Source organism: Panthera leo, chromosome C2, assembly GCF_018350215.1.
Source record: "Panthera leo isolate Ple1 chromosome C2, P.leo_Ple1_pat1.1, whole genome shotgun sequence".
Lineage (NCBI taxonomy): Eukaryota > Metazoa > Chordata > Mammalia > Carnivora > Felidae > Panthera > Panthera leo.
Genome location: NC_056687.1, coordinates 91156593 through 91175799, shown reverse-complemented (window position 1 = coordinate 91175799; position 19207 = coordinate 91156593). Strand labels below are relative to the sequence as shown.

Genomic DNA, 19207 nt, shown 5'->3' with positions numbered 1-19207 from the left:
AGATGCCATGCCCCTTTTCAGTCTATCATCTATTGAGCAGTTGCAGGGTTCTAGACACCGTGCTAGTGTACAAAGATAAAAGGTAGCTAGACAGAAGAACTAAAATCAAGAATTTGAACCTGTGCAAATCAGGCAGAGGCAGAACACATGTAATGTGTGCCTAGAAGAGACTGGAAAGCAGGAAGTCCAGGAAAGGGTAGGAATGGAAGCTGAGGCCTGCCCAGGCATCAAGGTCTTATGTGTCTTGGAAAGTCATCTGTGAAATGTTCTATTCCTTAAGATAAAAGACTTCATATGATTTTAAGGTGTCAGATGACCTGGTCAGATTTCTGTTTTGGAAAAATAGCTTAAGTGGTTATTCTTTCTGGTTATTTCTTCATTGCTGAGAAACAACCCCCAAATATAGTGGCTTTGAACAACAGCTTTTTGTTATGTCTATTTGATAAACAAATATGGGCAGTTCTCACCTGGCTTATTCTTTTGCTCCATATCCTTGTCACTCTTTGAGTATCCGCTGGCGGCTGGTCACATGTGTGGCACTTTGGTTCGGAAGCCTGGGCTCAGCTTTTTCTCCATTTGGTCTCAGGGCTTCTCCACATGGTCTCTTCCACTTAGGATAGATGCACTTCTTGGTGCTCAGGGCTCCAAGAATTCCTTTTCTGTAAAAGTTACCCATGCTTTAATTACAGTTCTCATAAGACACTTTATAGCAAATATATATTGCACTGTCCTTCAATCTGTTCGTTTAAAAGCTGTCACATTTAAATTAGACAATTACTCTTAAGATATATATGTATTCCTGAAAGAACAGGGATATAAATGTGAGGAGATCATGAATATTTAGGGGTTGTCAAAATGATGAGTTTGGTCCAACAAATATTTACCTGGCCAACCAATCATTACAAAAACTGTGGGAAATAAAATATGAGAAGACCTAATTCTTAGAGGCAGAGGCAGAGAGGAAAAGTCTATTGAAAACAAAAATTTAGAAATTAATTTTTTTAATGTTTACTTATTTTTGAGAGAGAGAGAGAGAGACAGACAGAGCATGAGTGTGGGAGGGGCAAAGAGAGTGGGAGACACAGAATCCGAAGCAGGTTCCAGGCTCTAAGCTGTCAACACAGAGCCCGACGCGGGTCTCAAACTCATGGACTGCAAGATCATGACCTAAGCCTAAGTCGGAAGCTTAACCAACTGAGCCATCCAGGCGCCCCCAAAAATTTAGATATTAAAGTCATGAGCCTTGGTATCTAGTAACTATGAGCATGGATTTGAAGTATATTTGGGGAAGTCACAAGCAACTTTAGTGAGGCCATAGTGGAGAGACTTACATCTGCGTGTGAATGTGTGAGCTTATTCATTTTTCTCTCCACTTTCTTCCTGAAAAACTACCCCCCTCCCCCCACCGCCCCCAACCTCGAAAGGCTACAAAGAGATGGAACTTATGGGAAAAGGTCATACTACAAAGTTTTGTTAGGGATTGATTGTGGTAAAATTGAGTGATGTTCTTTTATTGTTATTATTTTTAATTTCTAGAGGAATTAAAAATGTGCCTTCATTTGATTGCTTTCTGTCACAGTAGCAGAGAGGCTAAGGACACAAAATCTGGACCCACATTAACTGGGTTCAAATGTTGTATGATCTAGACCAAATTGCAACTGTCTCTTCAGTGTCCTTGTCTGTAAAACAGATGACAACAGTAACTTCATAGTGTTGTTTCGATAATTAAATAAAGTAATGTAAACAGACAGCACATAGTGGCACCTAAATGTGTGCTTTTATTTTTGTTTTTTGTTTGTTTGTTTGTTTGTTTTCCTAATGCTGTATTTCTTAGCACAATTAAACTAATCTACTGTTTACAACTTTGTTGCAGTGTATGTTCCCATTTTAACTCAACTTAATTTTTATTTTCTACATCCTTAAAGACTATGCTCCTTTTCAGGCAAAAACTATAATATTTTCATTATTTGGGCTTCCAAATGTTTCAGAGTACTCAGGAAATGATGAAAGATTCAACCCTTTACAGGGTTCAAAAAGAGAGAATGTGAAGGGAAGAACAAAAATAATGCGTTTGTTTCTAAGATATATATGATTGAGAAAGGTTTTGTGGGAGTAATATGTAGGTTAAAGTTGTGGAGGATGATGGGAATGAATAGTCTCACCAATCATAATAGCTGGAGGGGGTTTTTGTAAAAGTGTTAGGGAGAAGGGTCTTTAGTTCTTCCCCCATAGTGTCACATTATGGAACTCCCAAGCAGCAAGTTAAGGATAAATTGAGTTTCACTAATATTTTAAAGGCTGAAGTTTAAAAGCATTTGGAATGCTAGAGTAAAACATAATCTTAGGTTTGGTCATCAGGGAATCATTTCAAATAAAAAGAATCCACTGATTATTTGTAGTTCAGGATATATCATTCTCAATATGCAGAAAAAAATAAAACAAACTCTTTATGTTTTATTATTTTATCATTTCTCAATGAATTACTGAGATATCAATAGTGAAATAATAATGGAGAAGTAAAAATGAAATAATGGGAAAGGAGAGAAAAATATAAAGAAAAAGATAAAGGATGCATTATGGGAAGAAAGAAAATTGGAAGGAAGCTAAAATTCATGTTGGTAAAGTAATAATATTTGACATTTTAAAACTGAAGTGCTAGGTGAATTTTAAAATTTGCATGCATTATTATAATAAACTACCTTTCAATGATGTCAATTATATAAAAGTTCTGCTAAATGTTTTACATTTAATGTCTTTGCGAATATTGCATTTTCATGCCTTTTGCCTGACATTTAATTTCATATCAGCATTACTTTTATGTGTGATTGGAGGTCTTCCATTTTTTGTAATACTCCTGTTCCTAAATAAAATAGAAATGACATAAGCAGTGCCCAATATAGTTTTTAGTGGATTGTTTAGTTGCTTTAATTTACCTAAGGCTATTAGTAAGCATGTGTATAAATTTGTAATAAAAATTAACTTCTCAATATCAAACTGTATACAGATGTAACATATACTACAGTATTTCTCATCCTGTTTCTTATTATTTAATACATGCTTTTTTATTGAAAAGGTTAGCAGTTACTAGTATTATCATACTTAAAGAAAGGTCACTTACAGAAAGGACTTGAATTTCATACTTTAAAATAATAATTGTCACCTTTTTCTTCAGATAGTATTCCATTTTTGGATCAGTGGGAGGCCTAGAATAAAATACTGTAAAAATATATCCTTGTTTATCTTCATATATATGTAATTATGATATGGCATTTTAGAAGTAAGAAACAATAGCGAGACCTTGAACAATTTGTTTCTAAGTTACTTGCAATAATTCTTGAAAAGCATTTCAACCTTGATTCTGTCATCAGTTGTCAACTGAAAGCTTCACAATTTTTAGTTTTCTTCACATTAATGTTTTTCTGCTACTTAACCAAACATTATAATTCACTTAAACTAATTTTTAGCCCTAAGATTAAGAGAATTACTATATTGTAATCTTTGTCTTATAAGGAGCATAACAGGCTATTAAGTATAATGAATTCCTATCATTGTATTATTGTGGGTTAAATCACCAATTTTAATTTTCTTTAGCTTATGGTCTAATACTTTGAAAGCTGAACACGAAAATGTTTATATCCGGATCTTCCTTGTTGATCTTTAGCTGAAGAATAGGTTTCCAGATCTTATCTAATACAGATTTGGAATGGTTTATATGATACATATTTTTACAGTAACACAAATATACTGTACCCGTGGGTTTTCCCAGGCTGCCTTCTTTCCCAGCAGTTAACCGCTGCATCACAATATATTAACACTTTTTGCTGTTAACACCCTAAAGAAACAAGTATGAAAAGAGCCATTTCAGAAAATGAAAAGCACAGATTGTGAGTACCCTGGATTATGACTCTGGGCCTCCAAAAGTCTTTTTGTGTTATCATTTTAGGAAACAGCAATATGAATTTTAGAATAAAGCATTGCAGTTTGTAGAAGCCTGTTGGTAGTTTTTGAAGAGTAAAGATATCTAAAAAGTAAACCAATAAATTACCTTTGAAAATGTGAAAGATAGAGTGCTTAGTGGCCTCATGTAGGTAACAGCTTCATCTCTCTGTCCCCTGGAAATCCAAAAGCCGTAGTCAAAAAACAACAATTTAAGATGATTCACACTGGCTAAAAGGATAAAAAATTGCAGTGTATCTATCAAGCTAAGAGGTGCCTCCTGGCAGACAGCTCTCAAAGAGCCAAGTGGTGATTGTATTGACTGTTAACTCTTGACACCCTTGAAGCCCTCTTAGGCCTGTGTAAACCACACATAGTAGGGAGTAGGACAAGATGGACAAAAGGGTTTTAATGGCTGAAAACAGGTCTCCGGCAGGTCGTATGTGAACTGTAGCTTTCAAGTTCTAAGTACAGTTGTTTTGCTCTTTGTCCCTCAGCAGCAGGAGAAAAGAGAAATTTGGAAAGTGTTGCTAGGAAGAGACCATAGAGGTTGTGGTCTTCTCCTCAGAGAGCAATGTACTTGGAAGCGATTCTCCCTTATTCAAAACTACAGTGCCAGGAAACATCGATGCCTGGCAGGGTATTGTGGAAAGCAGACGACAGAGCTCTTTTAGGTCCTAGGGTCGGAGCAGCACCCAGAGATCTAAAGGTCGAGGCAGGACCATTCAGATTTAGTGGACATTGAGACTCCTGGAGTGAGTTGTCACATTGGTGACATAACTGGGGATCATTCAATCAGTAAGATCTCTGAACTCATTATTCCAACTTTGGGGACTTCTAGAGAGTCTGAATATTGGACTATTTAAAAGAGTAGGTTTTGAAATTTGACAGGTTGGGTGTGATATTCCAGCTGCTTGCCTTTGATAGCTGTGAGAGCTTGGAAAAAGCCAACCTCTAAGCCTCATCTATAAAATAAGGATAATAGTAGTACTTAACATATAGGATTATTTGACGCAACAACAGGATGTTTATGAAGCTTTAACCTTATAGTAGGTTCTGGCTCATTTTAAGGGGTCAATGGATCATCTATTAGCATTTTATTTTGCATAGCATAACATGGGCACATTCTTCTGTGTATCAAAATCTAAGTGTACAGGATAAAAAAAAAATGAGACTCATAGAGTTCTCTGACTAGATAGAGAAATGTATCTTCCTAACATAGAAACCTGCAACTACAAAAAACAATATCTTAAAAAAATAATAAAATTACAAACAAACTCTTCAGCTAAGACTGACAGCCTTGTGCATTAACGAGGGAAATTAGGTGAAGGATGATGGAACTTGAGAGGACTCTGCAGACAGCCTTCTTAGCCCTGACTGCAGTGAAGCTGAGAATGGCTTTAAAACTCAATTATAATGGCTTTCTTTAGCCAGACTCTCAGCATTTGTTCTCCTCCACACTTCTGTAATTTGTAGTTTTGTGGTTTCATTCATCTTATGTATGTTCATTTCTAATGGAGGCCACTTCAAGTACTCTGAAGGTGAAAAGGATGTAAGTCCTGTGGAAGTAAATAAGTATTTCTACGGATGATAGAAATATGTCTATAAATGGAAATGATGACCAGGCCAAAACAAAAGAAAACAAAAATTAAATCTAGGTAGAAGCAGATACCAAAAAGGACCAGGAAAGGAGTCCATGGCAGGAACAGAAACTGTTTTCACATCACTGAGTAGAAGAGTTCTGTGATGGTGGTTAAAACTTAACCTTACAGGGGCTCCTGGGTGGCTCAGGTGGTTAACATCTGACTTCAGCTCAGGTCATGATCTCACAGTTCATGAGTTTGAGCCCTGCATTGGGCTCTGTGCTGACAGCTCAGAGCCTGGAGACTGCTTTGGATTCTGTGTCTCCTTCTTTCTCTGCTCCTCCCCTGCTAGTGTGTGTGCTCTCTCTCTCTCTCTCTCAAAAATAAATCAACATTAAAATAATAAAAAAAACCCTTAACCTCACATGATAGATATTCTAAATTGTACTAAGTGTTCAAACTACTTGTTCAGGAAATCCAGAGACTATACTCTGTATCATTTTAGTCAATTTAGATGAATTCTTCTGCTTGCCAAATTTTGCCTGAACTGAATGATATCGTTCTTTTTTTTTTTTAATGATGTCATTCTAATATTGCAGAACCTTATCATAAATACAGGAACCAGGTGAGCCCAACAAACCATCCCACTAGTGCATTACACAAATTTCAGGTACACACAGATGCCGAAAGAAAGGCTGGCCCACTCAGGGAACTGGCATGTGATCATACATATGCAAGCGATATAAAACACATTTACACAAACCTGCTGTATTGCATCAAATAATTTTCCTTCAAACAGTTTTGACTGATTTTTGCAATTTGCAGCTCATTAATTTTGTATCCTATAAGCATGCTTTTTACGTGTCAATTTAGTGATCAAGGTAACTCAGGCTTCAGAGTAAAGTTTTAGTTTTATACTCTCCAGTTTGATTATCTGCTCTGCCTAAATTTGGTGTACTATTGCCCATTTTAAGAGTAGGTTTTGACTATTTTTCTTCCTAAAAATAAAACAGATAATTTTCCCTTACTTCATATATACTCTTTATTCAATTAGTGAAGCATGAACAACAAATAATTATTGTCATTTCTTTTATGCAGTTGACATGCAAAATTATAATTAAAGAAGGAATTCTTAACGCATTTACAGATGCTATAGCAATTTCCAGGGCCATTTCACAAAACCAGATTGGGAAAAAAATCTCATTATACTAAAAAAATTAAGTCAGGGAACAGTTTTCTGAATTACTGTTTTTATAGTTTTATCTTTGGCTCTGCTCTCAAGTTGAGACCATTAAAGCTTTCAACAACAAATATTTATTCCACAAACATGGGCTTTATTTGTACAAACCAGGTTCATACTGAAAAATTTATGTCAAATGTTTTCAGCCTATAAGGAATGTTCTTAAGCTTAAATTTAAAAATTCCTCTGGGCACTCATATAGTTCACTGGTACAGCATCTAAAGTAATACTGCACGAAGGTGCATAATGAATGCCTTTTGATGATGGACTGACATTTCTAAGAAATGCCTTTGCCTCAAATCAATCTACTCAAACCAGCAAATGATTTGACATTCAAAGCTTCAGGAAACACTATATGAATATTTTCTCCCATTCTACAGTAAAGATTCAATCATAGAACTGTCATAGGAAATTGAGATTCTGCCTTGTGTTTTAAAGTTAGTCTGCCAGAGTCATTTATTTATTTTGCTTATAAAATAACTTTACAAGTAGGGAAGCTGTTAGATGTGTTTCTAATTCTAATAAGATCTACACAATCTCTTACTGTTTGAGTTGAAAACACTATCAGTATCATCAAAGTCAGTAGATGAAGTCAATCACCTAGGACACACATGGTTTTCTACAACAAATGTATATAACTCATGTTGATGATTAATTATCACTATGTTTAATGATCACTAATTCCTAGAACCATTAAACTGAAATCGTTAGCATTATAGAAAAACTGTTTTTCTTTTTGTAAGTAGAGTACAAAGAATAACAAGACATAGAATTGGTGGTTGTAAGTAAATGCAATAATAACTTCTACATAAATATTAGCCATTTTTCTCTCTTATCTGAGCCATAGCTAGTAATTAGAAGGTGCTTGCCATTCTCAAAAATCCTTGAGTCCACTGCTCAATTCCTCATTATCTCTAGGTTCTTGTTACTGAAACTCAAGGCCTCTGGACATAATTTAATTTAACCAAGTCTTTAAAGTTGTAAGCTCCAAATATGTACTTCTATTCTGTTAAACTATAGAATTTCTAGAGTAATCCTTTATGAATGGATCACTTGTATTGTGTTAGATCTTGTTCTAAGCACCTTTAATAATTTATCTCATTTATTCATAGTAATGTTACAAATATAGTTCCATATTTTACAAATGTGGAATTTAAACATAAAGATGCTAAGTAACTGGTCTGAATTACATAGCAGAGCTAGTATTTGAATCAAGTAGCCTGACTGTAGAGTCCACTAATTTAGAGATTGATAAAGCCAGGACATTCATGTAATAAATTCCCTCTCTGTGATTGCTGAGCAAGAAAGTAATACTGCTCTGATTATATTTCTAAGTGGCATTAATAATATATAGCTTTTAAACAAAATTTCTGTTTAACATGTATTTATCGTCTGAAGTATTTGCCAGCCATTGTGTTAGGCTAGATCTGCAGCAGCCACAGATTATATTTTACGTTTTGAAATCTCTGCCTATTTTGGTGTTCATCTTTTATTTCTATTAATTTATTTAGTTTCAGCCAGTGAAAATGTGTGAAAGAAAGCATTCAGAAGTAACGATTTATTTTTAAACTAATCATATGCTCAGTAAGAATACAAAATCATTTTTTATTGACTTAAGCCTGCCGTAATCTAGAAAAAATACCTTTTAGTTCAACTTGTTTCTGCTTTCTTTTCCTTATAAAAGGATAAGTGTATACAAAAGATAAATGTTTTAGTATGTTGAATTTAAAAACAATTTAGACTTTGGTATGGGCCTGGGTGGGAAGGGATCTCATCTAAGTGAATAAGAGATGTTGGTATAGAGAATATACTCTACTTTTCATAAAAATTGCATTCTATAAAAAAGGCTAAGTGGTATAATATAGAATGTGAGGATGCCACAGATATTTCTATTTGAGAAAATGTAACAATTTTCTATGACCTGATCTACACCAAAGTACAGGTGACCTTTGAGTAACATGGGTTCGAACCGTGCCAGTCCACTTATACATGGGTTTTGTTTTGTTTTCTGATAAATACAGTGTAGTACTGTAAATGTATCTTATCTTCCTTGTGATTTTCTTAACAACATTTTTTTTCCTCTGGCTTATTTTAAGAGTACAGCATATTGACATCTAACATACAAAATATGTTATTATTTGAATGTTATTGGTAAGACTTCCAGATGGTAGTAAGCTATTAAGTTTTGGGGGAGTGAAATATTGTGCTCAGATTTTCAACTGAATGGGTGGTCAGCACCCCCAACTCTCACATTGTTCAAGGGTCAACTGTACATATCTTTTGGAGGAAAATTCATGTGGCTGATTCTGAAATCTACTACATGTATGTTTTAAATTACTCATATAGAGTAGTTATAAAATAATATGATGATCTAAATTAAATGAATATCAGTAATAGAAAATACATGACGTTTGGATGGCATAATTATATAATCATATCTAAGAGATGCTGATTTTGCTGAAGATTTCTTTTTATAATGTAATTTTTATTGTACTTGAGCATTTGAAAATTCTGATAAAACACTGTGTTATGTTGTTTACTTACCTTACAGAGCATAGGTTTTTAAGGAAGGCTACATTCTTTGTGGCATGAATAAAATAATTTGTGCTGACTCAAAATTGAATATATGATCAGTTTTATTTAGTGGTACTCTGTTTTATTTTTAAGGAGTTTATTTTAGATAGATTAAGTGAAACAGAACTATCAGTGCAGAGATTTATAGTTTTGCAAAAAGCTATACGATTTTCCTTGAGGCAAGATAATTTTAAAGAAATCGATTTCTAAATATATATAAAATGTACAGAACATGTATAGAATATATATGTAACTTATTTTACCAAATGTAAATGGTTTAAATGCTTCACTGTGTATGTTCATTCGCCCATACTTATTTCCTTGGAAGTTTTCTTGAAGTATTTAGGAATTTGTTACGTTGAATGATTCCATTTACCTTTGACCCAGTTACTGCTCTCCTGGAAGATAGAATTTAGGGTAAGTTTATAAATGTGTAATGAGTTCAAAAGTGGTAGTAAGGGTGTTGGGCAGATATCCATCATGGTGAGGACTTAATATCTGTATCTGCGTTACATTCTAATTGATGGCTCTGTCTGATGTTTGAAAAGCGTTAAATTGCTGATGTACTTGTGATGGAATGCCTACTGTCAGGCTAGAGATGAAAACTCTCCCTCATCGCTGCAGTTGATTTTTCAATGATTTGTGTGGAAATGACTTTGAATGTTTGTATTAGAGGTCATAATTAGAGATCGCACATTTCCATAGTAACTCCTGTGTGCTACGTCTTTCTTGAGCATAAGACATGTCCTACAATTCAATTTTTGAAACAATCTTTAAAGAGAGACTCTGATTCATTAAAATGAGAGACAGGGAAGTCTAAAGAACCACAATGGGGCAGTGTCTAAGTAAATTAATCAATAATGCATGAACGGAACACTTAAAGAAATAAATATCATAATATCATTTCAAGATAGCAAGGATTTATTGATGTATAAGCTAAAAAAGAAAAAAAATGACTAGTGTTACGAAATTTCAGTATTTTAAATTGTATGTTAAAATAATTTAAATTGTGGGGTATTTAACATTAATTTACTGCTAATAAATTATTAATCTCATATTTTTATAAAACCACAAATCACCTTAAGAAAAATGTACCCAAGCATCACTTTTCTCAGTCTAAAGAATTATTCAATCCTGGACCTCAGTTTCCTCTTCTGCATTCAGAGAGAATTTAGAATTATGGATTTTAGAAAGCCTTTAGTTCTATTACCTTCAAGTTTTTCCCATCCTCCTGGATTTTCTTTTACCTTAAAAAAATTTTTTTAACCAAGTGTGATTTGGAGTCTTCCTCTACCACTTTACCAACACTCTCCTAACTTATATGAATAATTACCATTAACTGCAACCATTGCTTTTTTTTTTTTTTTTTTTTTTTTTTTTTTTTTTTTTTTTTTTTGCTTGTCTTGGTATGAGCAAGGATAAAATTCAGTTGTTGTGCTTTCTTGAATCATTTTGGAAACCAGGCTAAGTGAAAGGGAGGGAGGGAGACGGAAGGAAAGGGGTTGGGGAAAGTGCAGAATTATTCCTGAGCCTATTGTAATACATGGTACTAAATAAAGACCTTCATGATAACAGTTGTTATGTCATGTAGTGCTTTTTTTTTTCTTTTTTGTCTTACATATGAACTAAATGGAAACAAGCAAATCACAACTAGCATATTTTATATGTGAGTGTACATGTGTGTGAATATAATGTAACTTCCCCTTCTCCACACCGTCTTACCCTTATAATTTCTCCTGCGTTACTTAACTCATTTCATTTCCTCCATCAGTCTTCCCCGGTCCTCTCTCCTCTACTACCAGAAATGTCCCTTCTAACCCATAGAGCCTATGCAACACTCAATGGATGTTGTAGGTGCCCTGTCTTAATCCTAATTACAACACTATGAAGTTTATATTATTATCATGCCCATTTCACAGATGAAGACCATGAGTTAAACAGAAGTTAAGCCTTTTACCCACAAATATGCTTTCCTAGCTTTTTCTCTGAATCTCCAGCCCATGTGCTCCTTCCTTGTACTAGAATACTGGTAGTTTTGCATTTTCCAAATGGCCCATGCACCATGCATTCTTATTCCTCTGCATGTTTGTAAATTTTGCCTGCCTGAATGTCATCCTTTCACACCCCTGGTCAGCCCTAGTTAGCTCTTCCTCTCTTGCCGGAAATATCTCAGAGATCACTTTCTTGGGGAAGCCTTTCCCATATTCCCTGAGTCTCCTTTGCACTCTACATTTTTTATTCAACTTACAGGTTTGTTCATGCATTTATCTCTGATTGAACTGTTCCTTCTTTGAGGATTAAGGACCCATTTATCTTTGTTTTCACTGCCTGTCCCAGTACCTGACATGCATTACTTATTGTTATGGAGTCAACAATGGGTAAGACTGAATCCTAGATTATAAGGTAGCAGATGAGAAATCTAGTCAGAATTACGATTTTTATTTTGTAAGATTAATATTTAATTATATTTGAACTCTCTTTAAAAAATCAGAACATTTTAATTAATATGGATCTCTGCCAGACAGGATTAGAGCTGCATATACCCATAATTCTGTGTAGAATGCCACTCCCTTCCATGAAGTCCCTGTATCTTCCTATTAGAGTTTACTTGTTAACCACTGGACCTAAGGCAATTAGCTGATCAGTTGTCCATTGAGCTCTATTCTTCTCCCACCACAGTGGGGCACATAGAAAAATCATAAAACATAGTGAGGGACCTTAGAATCCAGCTGAGATGACAAATCTAATACACAGAAAATTTAAGTATAAATACTCCTAATCTGCAACCATAATACACCAGTGGGTTACTGAATACAGACAGAAGACCACTTGTAGTTAATTAGCCCAGTTAGCCTAATACCACTCTGCAGGATATAACAAACTGTCATCCAAAACTGTGTAGGGGAGAAAATCTCCATCTGCCACTCCTGTAGCAAGGTTATGAAACCAAACTCTCCTAGCTGGCAAAAGGCTTCCCTTTTTGGAAAGATGCCATCCCAGACTTTTATTTAAAGTTCAGTGATACAGGCCAATTCCTGTTACTAATTCCACGAAAACATTTGGTCTTCTGGGGTGGCCTTAGAGTTTCCAGTCCTTTTGATAATTTGTGACTATGTAACATATTATATTTTGTTTCTTGTATTTCAATAACATTATCACTCCATTTAGTTTCTGTTTCTATTGTATCCTGATCTCTTTTTGAAAATAGTTCTGATACTAAAAATCATCCCAGGGTCTTTCTTGTCTTTCTTTCGTTTGTTTGTTTGTTTGTTTGTTTCTTTCTTTCTTTCTCTTTCCTTCCTTCCTTCCTTCCTTCCTTCCTTCCTTCCTTCCTTCCTTCCTTCCTTCCTTAAGTTACTACTAAACCACAGCTTTACTGCTTCTGCCCTTAGTTTTTCTTAAAAGTGATTTTGACAATGTGTAAGCTTAAATTTTTCCTCCATGATAATATTTTATCCTCAATGCACTTGTACATTTGTGATCTTTTTATTCTCCTGAACTTCAAAGGAATAATTGTGTGTGTGTGTGTGTGTCTATTTTATGTTTTCTCAAAGTTTCATTTGTCTCCTCTTCCTATAATAAACATCAACAGAAAAACAGAAGATTACATAATTAACTAATATGTGATTTTTCTATAGGGGCAGTATATTTCCCATGATTATATTCACTAAAATTTTATCAGTAAAATTTTATTTAGCAACCTAATATGATTGCTGTTGTCTTTTCTTTTTACCTTGGAGATTTTCTTCATTGTTTGTTTTGTCAACCTTAAAAGTAAACAGCCAGTTATTTTACCAGCAAAATGGCTTTATTCTGGAATAGCAGAGAAATTGCAATTCAGGACCAGCAAACTATGGCAAACCATAGGCAAGCCTGGAGATCAAAGGAGAGGACTGTTACTTTATTGAGAAAAGGAGGAAATTTGGAGGGGCTGCTTTGAAGGAAAAGTCCATTGAAAGAAAGTGAGTGTGCAGGGTGTTAATGGTTTCTCATTAGCTGAATTGGATTTTGTTATTTGCTGAGCTTGTTGCTGAGCAGGGAGAAACTTTTCCTTTCCTTGTAGGGTAGTAAAATAGGCTTCTTCCAATTGGGAATGCAAGGCGTGCCTCTTCCTGTTGGGATCTGTAATCTGCTGGTCCCCCCACGTCCATTTTAAATGAGGTTTTCCATATTCAGTTTCACAGTTTATTTTAAGAAAATATACTTCTCTTATTTTCACAGGTAAAAAGATGGCTTATCAGAAGGTCAATGCAGATCAAAGAGCTCCAGGACATTCACAGTATTTAGACAATGATGACCTTCAAGCCACTGCCCTTGACTTAGAGTGGGACATGGAAAAGGAGCTGGAGGAGCCTGGTTTTGACCAGTTCCAGCTAGATAGTGCTGAGAATCAGAACCTGGAGAATCCAGAGACTGCAGACCTCAATCTTGATTCCATTCAACCAGCAACTTCACCCAAAGGAAGGTTTCAGAGACTTCAAGAAGAGTCTGACTATGTAACCCGTTATACAAGATCTGCACCAAAGAGCAACCCCTGCAATTTTTGCCGCCTTTTAAAAATACTTTGCACAGCCACCGTTTTATTTATTTTGGGGATTTTGATAGGCTATTATGCACATAAAAATTGTCCTTCAAATGCTACAACTTCAGGAACGCTTGATCTTCACTTATACCAAGAGATTCTCAAGACAATCCAAGCAGAAGATATTAAGAAGTCTTTCAGGTACGTGGAGAAGAAATTGATGCTGGTGGGATGCATTTCCTGAGAAACATGTCTCACAGGGAGTTTGAATTGGTGGTTTTGCCATGGTTTAAGGTTAGTCCTGCAAGCCAAGCAGCAAAACTTGGCAGCACACCCTTCACAGAGAGGATGCACGTTTCAAATTTATGATGCTGTTGTATTAATTGATAATAAGAATCATAACTACTGTGGAGACTGAAAGACTCCAGTCATTGCATATTCTCCCTCTTGGACAGCCCAGGTAGGCCAAATTAGGGTGTAAACACAATTGGATATATGTGTAATAAAAACTAGGGTATTAGCCATATGATTGAAATTTTTAATGACTCCAGAATGAAATAAACCTCTTTTTTATGGGCTGAAGTAACTATCTCTTATGGTTAAGAGCTAAGACAAGCACCGATAGTATTTGGTTTCTTGCATTCCCGGATTTCTTAGCACATTTTTTATTGAAAACCTTTGGGTTCCATATATAAGGCAATTCTAAAAATTCATCTGTCTCTACTTTCTAGCACATGACCTTTCTAGCCAGAATGTGTTGGTTTTTAAGTTAAATGATAAGAAAATATTCTTTATCTAGCATTAATTCTGAGTTCTTGGGAAAAGTTTCACTGTTGTCTTATAATTAATGGGTATCTTGAAACGGTTGCTATATTATTAGCATATATCTTGACTTGTAAAGGGTTTGCTAGTTTACATTTTTAGTGAAATGAAGACCTGGAATGTTAGCTCTCCCATATATCTTCCCTATTTGCCAAGAAAAGACAGTCCTAAGTGAATCCTATATGTTGTTTATAGGTAGATGAGAGAGAGGGTGCTACTTGCCCAGGATATTCTTTCTGGGTTACACTGACTCATTACAGACAAGATGTTGGCATCTGTGCATTTCTAGGGAGCTCCTCGGGAGCATACCCACTGAAGGTGCATCATGGTGTCTATGTGCTGAAATGTCTTGTGTGTTGGTATTGGCGAATTATTATTCTCTTCCTAAAAATCGTATCTGAATGCCTAATGGCAGTTTGTTTCCTATACCCTTCTGCACCTGCTGTTCATTGTTGCCTAAGCATGTAATATGCAGACTTTCCATGGTATCGCTCAGTGTAAAATTGTTTACGTAGAATTGACCTGAAAGATATGTCATTAACTTATAGTGGGTGATTCTATGTCAGGATCAAACAGACAACAGATAACTCTCTGAATATTGAAAGCAGAGGGCATTGAAAGTAGAGAAATTACTCCATCAGTGATAAAATCTGAGAAGGCAGCTGGGACAGTGGGGCAGCCCAAAGAAAAGAAGCCATTACTAAACCTAAGCTGCAGGGACAGAGGGACCTGGGATAACTTGGTGGAAGCTGGAACTTTCCATATATACACGTGCAGGGGGGTGGAGATGTAGCCTCAGCTACTGAAGGCAGAGAGAAAGTAAGAAGTATGGCAGCTTCTCCCTTTCTCCTGTTTTTCAGTATCCTACTAGTTGTCCCATTGACTGAACCCAGCCGGGATACTGCAGACTCCGAGCCTGGGAAGTCATTCTGAAGGGTTCAGCTCCCTGGAGGAGGGAGAATGCAAGGGGCCTGTCAAAGATAGATCTAACTGACACAGGGCTGTTATTAAAAAAAAAAAAAAAAAAAAAAAAAAAAAAAACAAAAAAAACCAACCACCGAAAGCAGAGGTTGGGAGGAAGAAGGAAAACAGAACTCTATGAAACTGTGTCAATTGTATCTTCATTGTGGACATTCTTTTGCAAAAGTGTCCTCTGGAAAAGAATCCATGGGTTAAATTTTTTGTTAATACTAATAATTATTATGTTTTCCTGATCAACTGCTTAGTTTTTAACTTATGATTAACACAGTAAATCTCATAACCTAGCTTCTTCCCTCTTTCCTTTGGCCTTTATAGTAAGTTCAGAGTCCTATTTGTATTGAAATCATAAGGAATTTTATGGCATGCATTTTTTTGTGTACTAACTAGCCTACATATTTATTTCCTTTCTCTGGCTTTCTTTGCCTTACTTATTCTAATTATTATTTTTTTCAGCATCGTAGATATCTTTAAAAGCTGACTTAATGTCCTTTTTGCAAATAGGCAGCTGGTTCTAAAATTGTAAATGTATAATTAAATAAAAGTATTCATTATTTTCCTCAGAATAGGAGTTGTGTGACAGTAAAGCATATATTCTCCTCTAAAACTTGAAAATCCATAAAATATATATTTCAAAGCTAGCTACAAAAATACAATCACTAACAATTATATTGCCAGGCAGCATCCAGTGGTTGAACACATATTCCCAATTGTACTACATCAAATAGACACATTTTTTTCTTTATTGAGATAAGAGATTTTTCTTCAATAAATATCTTCATACAAATATGTTTACAGTAACTTTTTACAAATAACATCTCATCCAAAGACAACCTCTTCCCTAATAGTCATGGTAACCAAATGCCCTACTATGAGTTTCTATGTTTACTAAGTCATCTTAGCATTAACTCTATATATCACAGATACCTACGGCTACTTTTCATCAATTTATGCTTACTTTTGGGCTCTTATTGGCTCACTGTTTTGTTCATTAGTTACTTTCTTTCTTCTCTACTGGTTCTCCATCCTTTCATATACTCTAAGACTAGGACAGTTCTTGCCAAACATCCAAAGGTTGTGCAAAGAAAAGATATTCTTTTTATAATAGATTAGAATGCAGACCTCATGAGGGAATGGACTAAATTTGCTTTGTCCAACATTAGACTCCTATTGTCTAGTAAATATTGAATAAGTATTTTTCTAAGGAAATGAGTGCCTAAGTAAGTGAGTGATCTACATATAACTGGTAAGTAAGTAAGTGATCTATATATAACCGGTCAATTATACTATGTATTTTGAAAGTCATTTGACTTACCATTTTTATTTTTCATATGATGATTATATTCAAAATATTAATATAATACCTACTTACATTATAAAATATTTTATATTTTATAATATTAAAGTTACTCAGAGGATCTGCTATCTTCTGATTTAAAGAAAAAAAAGTGACAACTCGTATCAAAACCAGATACTGTAAAAATGTTAAAGTACAGTGTTGATATCTCAGTTCCAGCTGAGGCTTAAAGACAATTGATAGTGCATATCTAACTAGGACAGCATGCAGAACTTGAAGGGGAGAATAGCATAAAACTCTGAGATGAGCACCCAGTTTTAAAAGAAATAAAAGAACCGATAAAAAGGAGTTTTTTTTGAGATTGCTGCTAGTGGTGGTTTTAAGTCCCAATTTCTTCCCAAAGATGAAGCCTCAAGTCCAATGAAAAAAGGGTTTAATAGAACTACTTGGAAGAACTTGATAGCTGCCTCACAGAGACTGCCTGATTTCCACTTGAGAAGTCTAAGTTATAAGAGATGGATTGGTTTAGTTGCAGATAAAAGTACAAAAGAAGAGGTTTTGGGTGGCCTATGACAAACTTTGCTTCTATGGACTATATCCAGACAGACAGGATATGAATATGAATGAAAGAGAGAGAGAGAGGATTATTAGGATTGTGTCATGCCTCCCTCCCATTTATATATTGCAATCCCGGTGATCAATATGATCGTATTAGGAGATGGGGCCTCTGGGAGGTGGTTAGGTCACAAAGGTGTATTTCTCACAAATAGGACTGGCAGTCTTACAAAAGGAGGCCCCACAGAGCTTGCTAGTCCTTTTATCATGTGAGGACATAGTGAGAAGGCATTCTTTATGAACCAGGAAGAGGGCTCTTATCAGCCACCACAATGAATCTGCCAGTGCTGTGATAGACTTCCCATTCTCCAGAACGATGAGAAATGTTTATAAGCCAACCAAAAGTCTGTAATATTTTGTTACAGTAGCCCAAATGGAGTGGGGGTTGGAGGGAGTCTTACAGATCTTCTCCAATAAAGCTTCCTTGATGGCTGAAAAGAACTTATCAGAGACAGAGCTAGAGATACGGGTCTGTGGAAGAAGTAAGCATTTGAGCTGGAGGAGAATGTATTACTCACATCAAAGGAAGGTGAGAAGTCCCCACTTGTGGGATGAATGGATCTCCAAAGAACCCACAAAGCAGCACAAAAGGAAAATTCACCTGACAAGTCAAGCTAGATTCAGGAAGTGCCATGCCAGTTCATAAGAGTATCTATCAAGTGAGAACCATTTGCTCCCACTTTACCTAGTCTTACTTGCTCTGTTTCAGCCCTGAAGGTACAGACACACAAAGCAAAGGAGCTGACTACTCTCCCTACTTTGACTTCAGGGTTCCCAACTTAAAGATGGTCAAAAGTGGGGAAAAGTTCAAAGTTCTGACTATTAAATGACACTGAACATTTTAATTACTCACTAGAAGAACTCAGGTCACATAACAGTCACAAGAATTAGTGGAATTTATATCTAAGAATAGAAAAAAATCTAGCCTCAATGAGTAAATGTAAATAGAATAAAAGTACTTTATGATTCCATTCCCTGAATTAAAACATTGTTCAATATAAAGGTTATGTTCAGTATTTTAGAAAAGTACATATTTGAATGTGGTGATTCGTAGAGAATCTCTGATAGACCCAGTTGAAGAATCTAATTACCCCATAATAAAACCCACATAATATGTTAACTTAAAGCAAGTACTTTATATGTTAACCAAACAAAAGAAAAGCAAGCAGAAGTTTAGTTACACTTGATCACATTTGTAGACATGGTCAAGATTAGCATAGGAGCATGAAGACCATGTTAGTGTATGTATAAATGTGTGTGTCTGTGTGTGTCTGTGTGTATTAATCTAATGTGATTATCTCAGTCACTTCTGTCTATGCTTAACTTGTTGCTATTTGAAATGCCTTCACTTCTTTACGTAATTGGTTTACTTCTTCCACATATCTTCTGTGTAAGCCGACAGGGTATATTCAGATACATAGCAGATATGTTCCGATGGGTCAGAATCCAAATAAGCCATTAAAACTTGTTTTATTTATGATTTTGGTGTTTTGGAACAGTAACTACTTAGATATGCAAGTTTACTGGAAACATCAAAACAGGAGGGTGGGCCTACAAAATAATCTATGAATAGGAATGATTCATTTGATCAGGCCTTATTGATATAGAATCTGGGTCCATTCAGTTCCATGGACCTCAAT

General features: G+C 35.3%; 1 protein-coding gene across 16 annotated transcripts in view; it reads left to right on the top strand.

Moving 5' to 3' along the window:
- The window catches only part of NAALADL2 (N-acetylated alpha-linked acidic dipeptidase like 2), a 1343235-nt gene that overhangs the window by 633401 nt on the left and 690627 nt on the right, over positions 1 to 19207 (top strand). For all 16 annotated transcript variants that reach the window (XM_042954993.1, XM_042954989.1, XM_042954981.1 and 13 more), the window contains one exon: positions 13555 to 14056. In XM_042954993.1, coding sequence (XP_042810927.1) covers positions 13563 to 14056 — 494 coding nt within the window. In that variant the 5' untranslated portion in view covers positions 13555 to 13562. The remainder of the gene's footprint in view (positions 1 to 13554; positions 14057 to 19207) is intronic.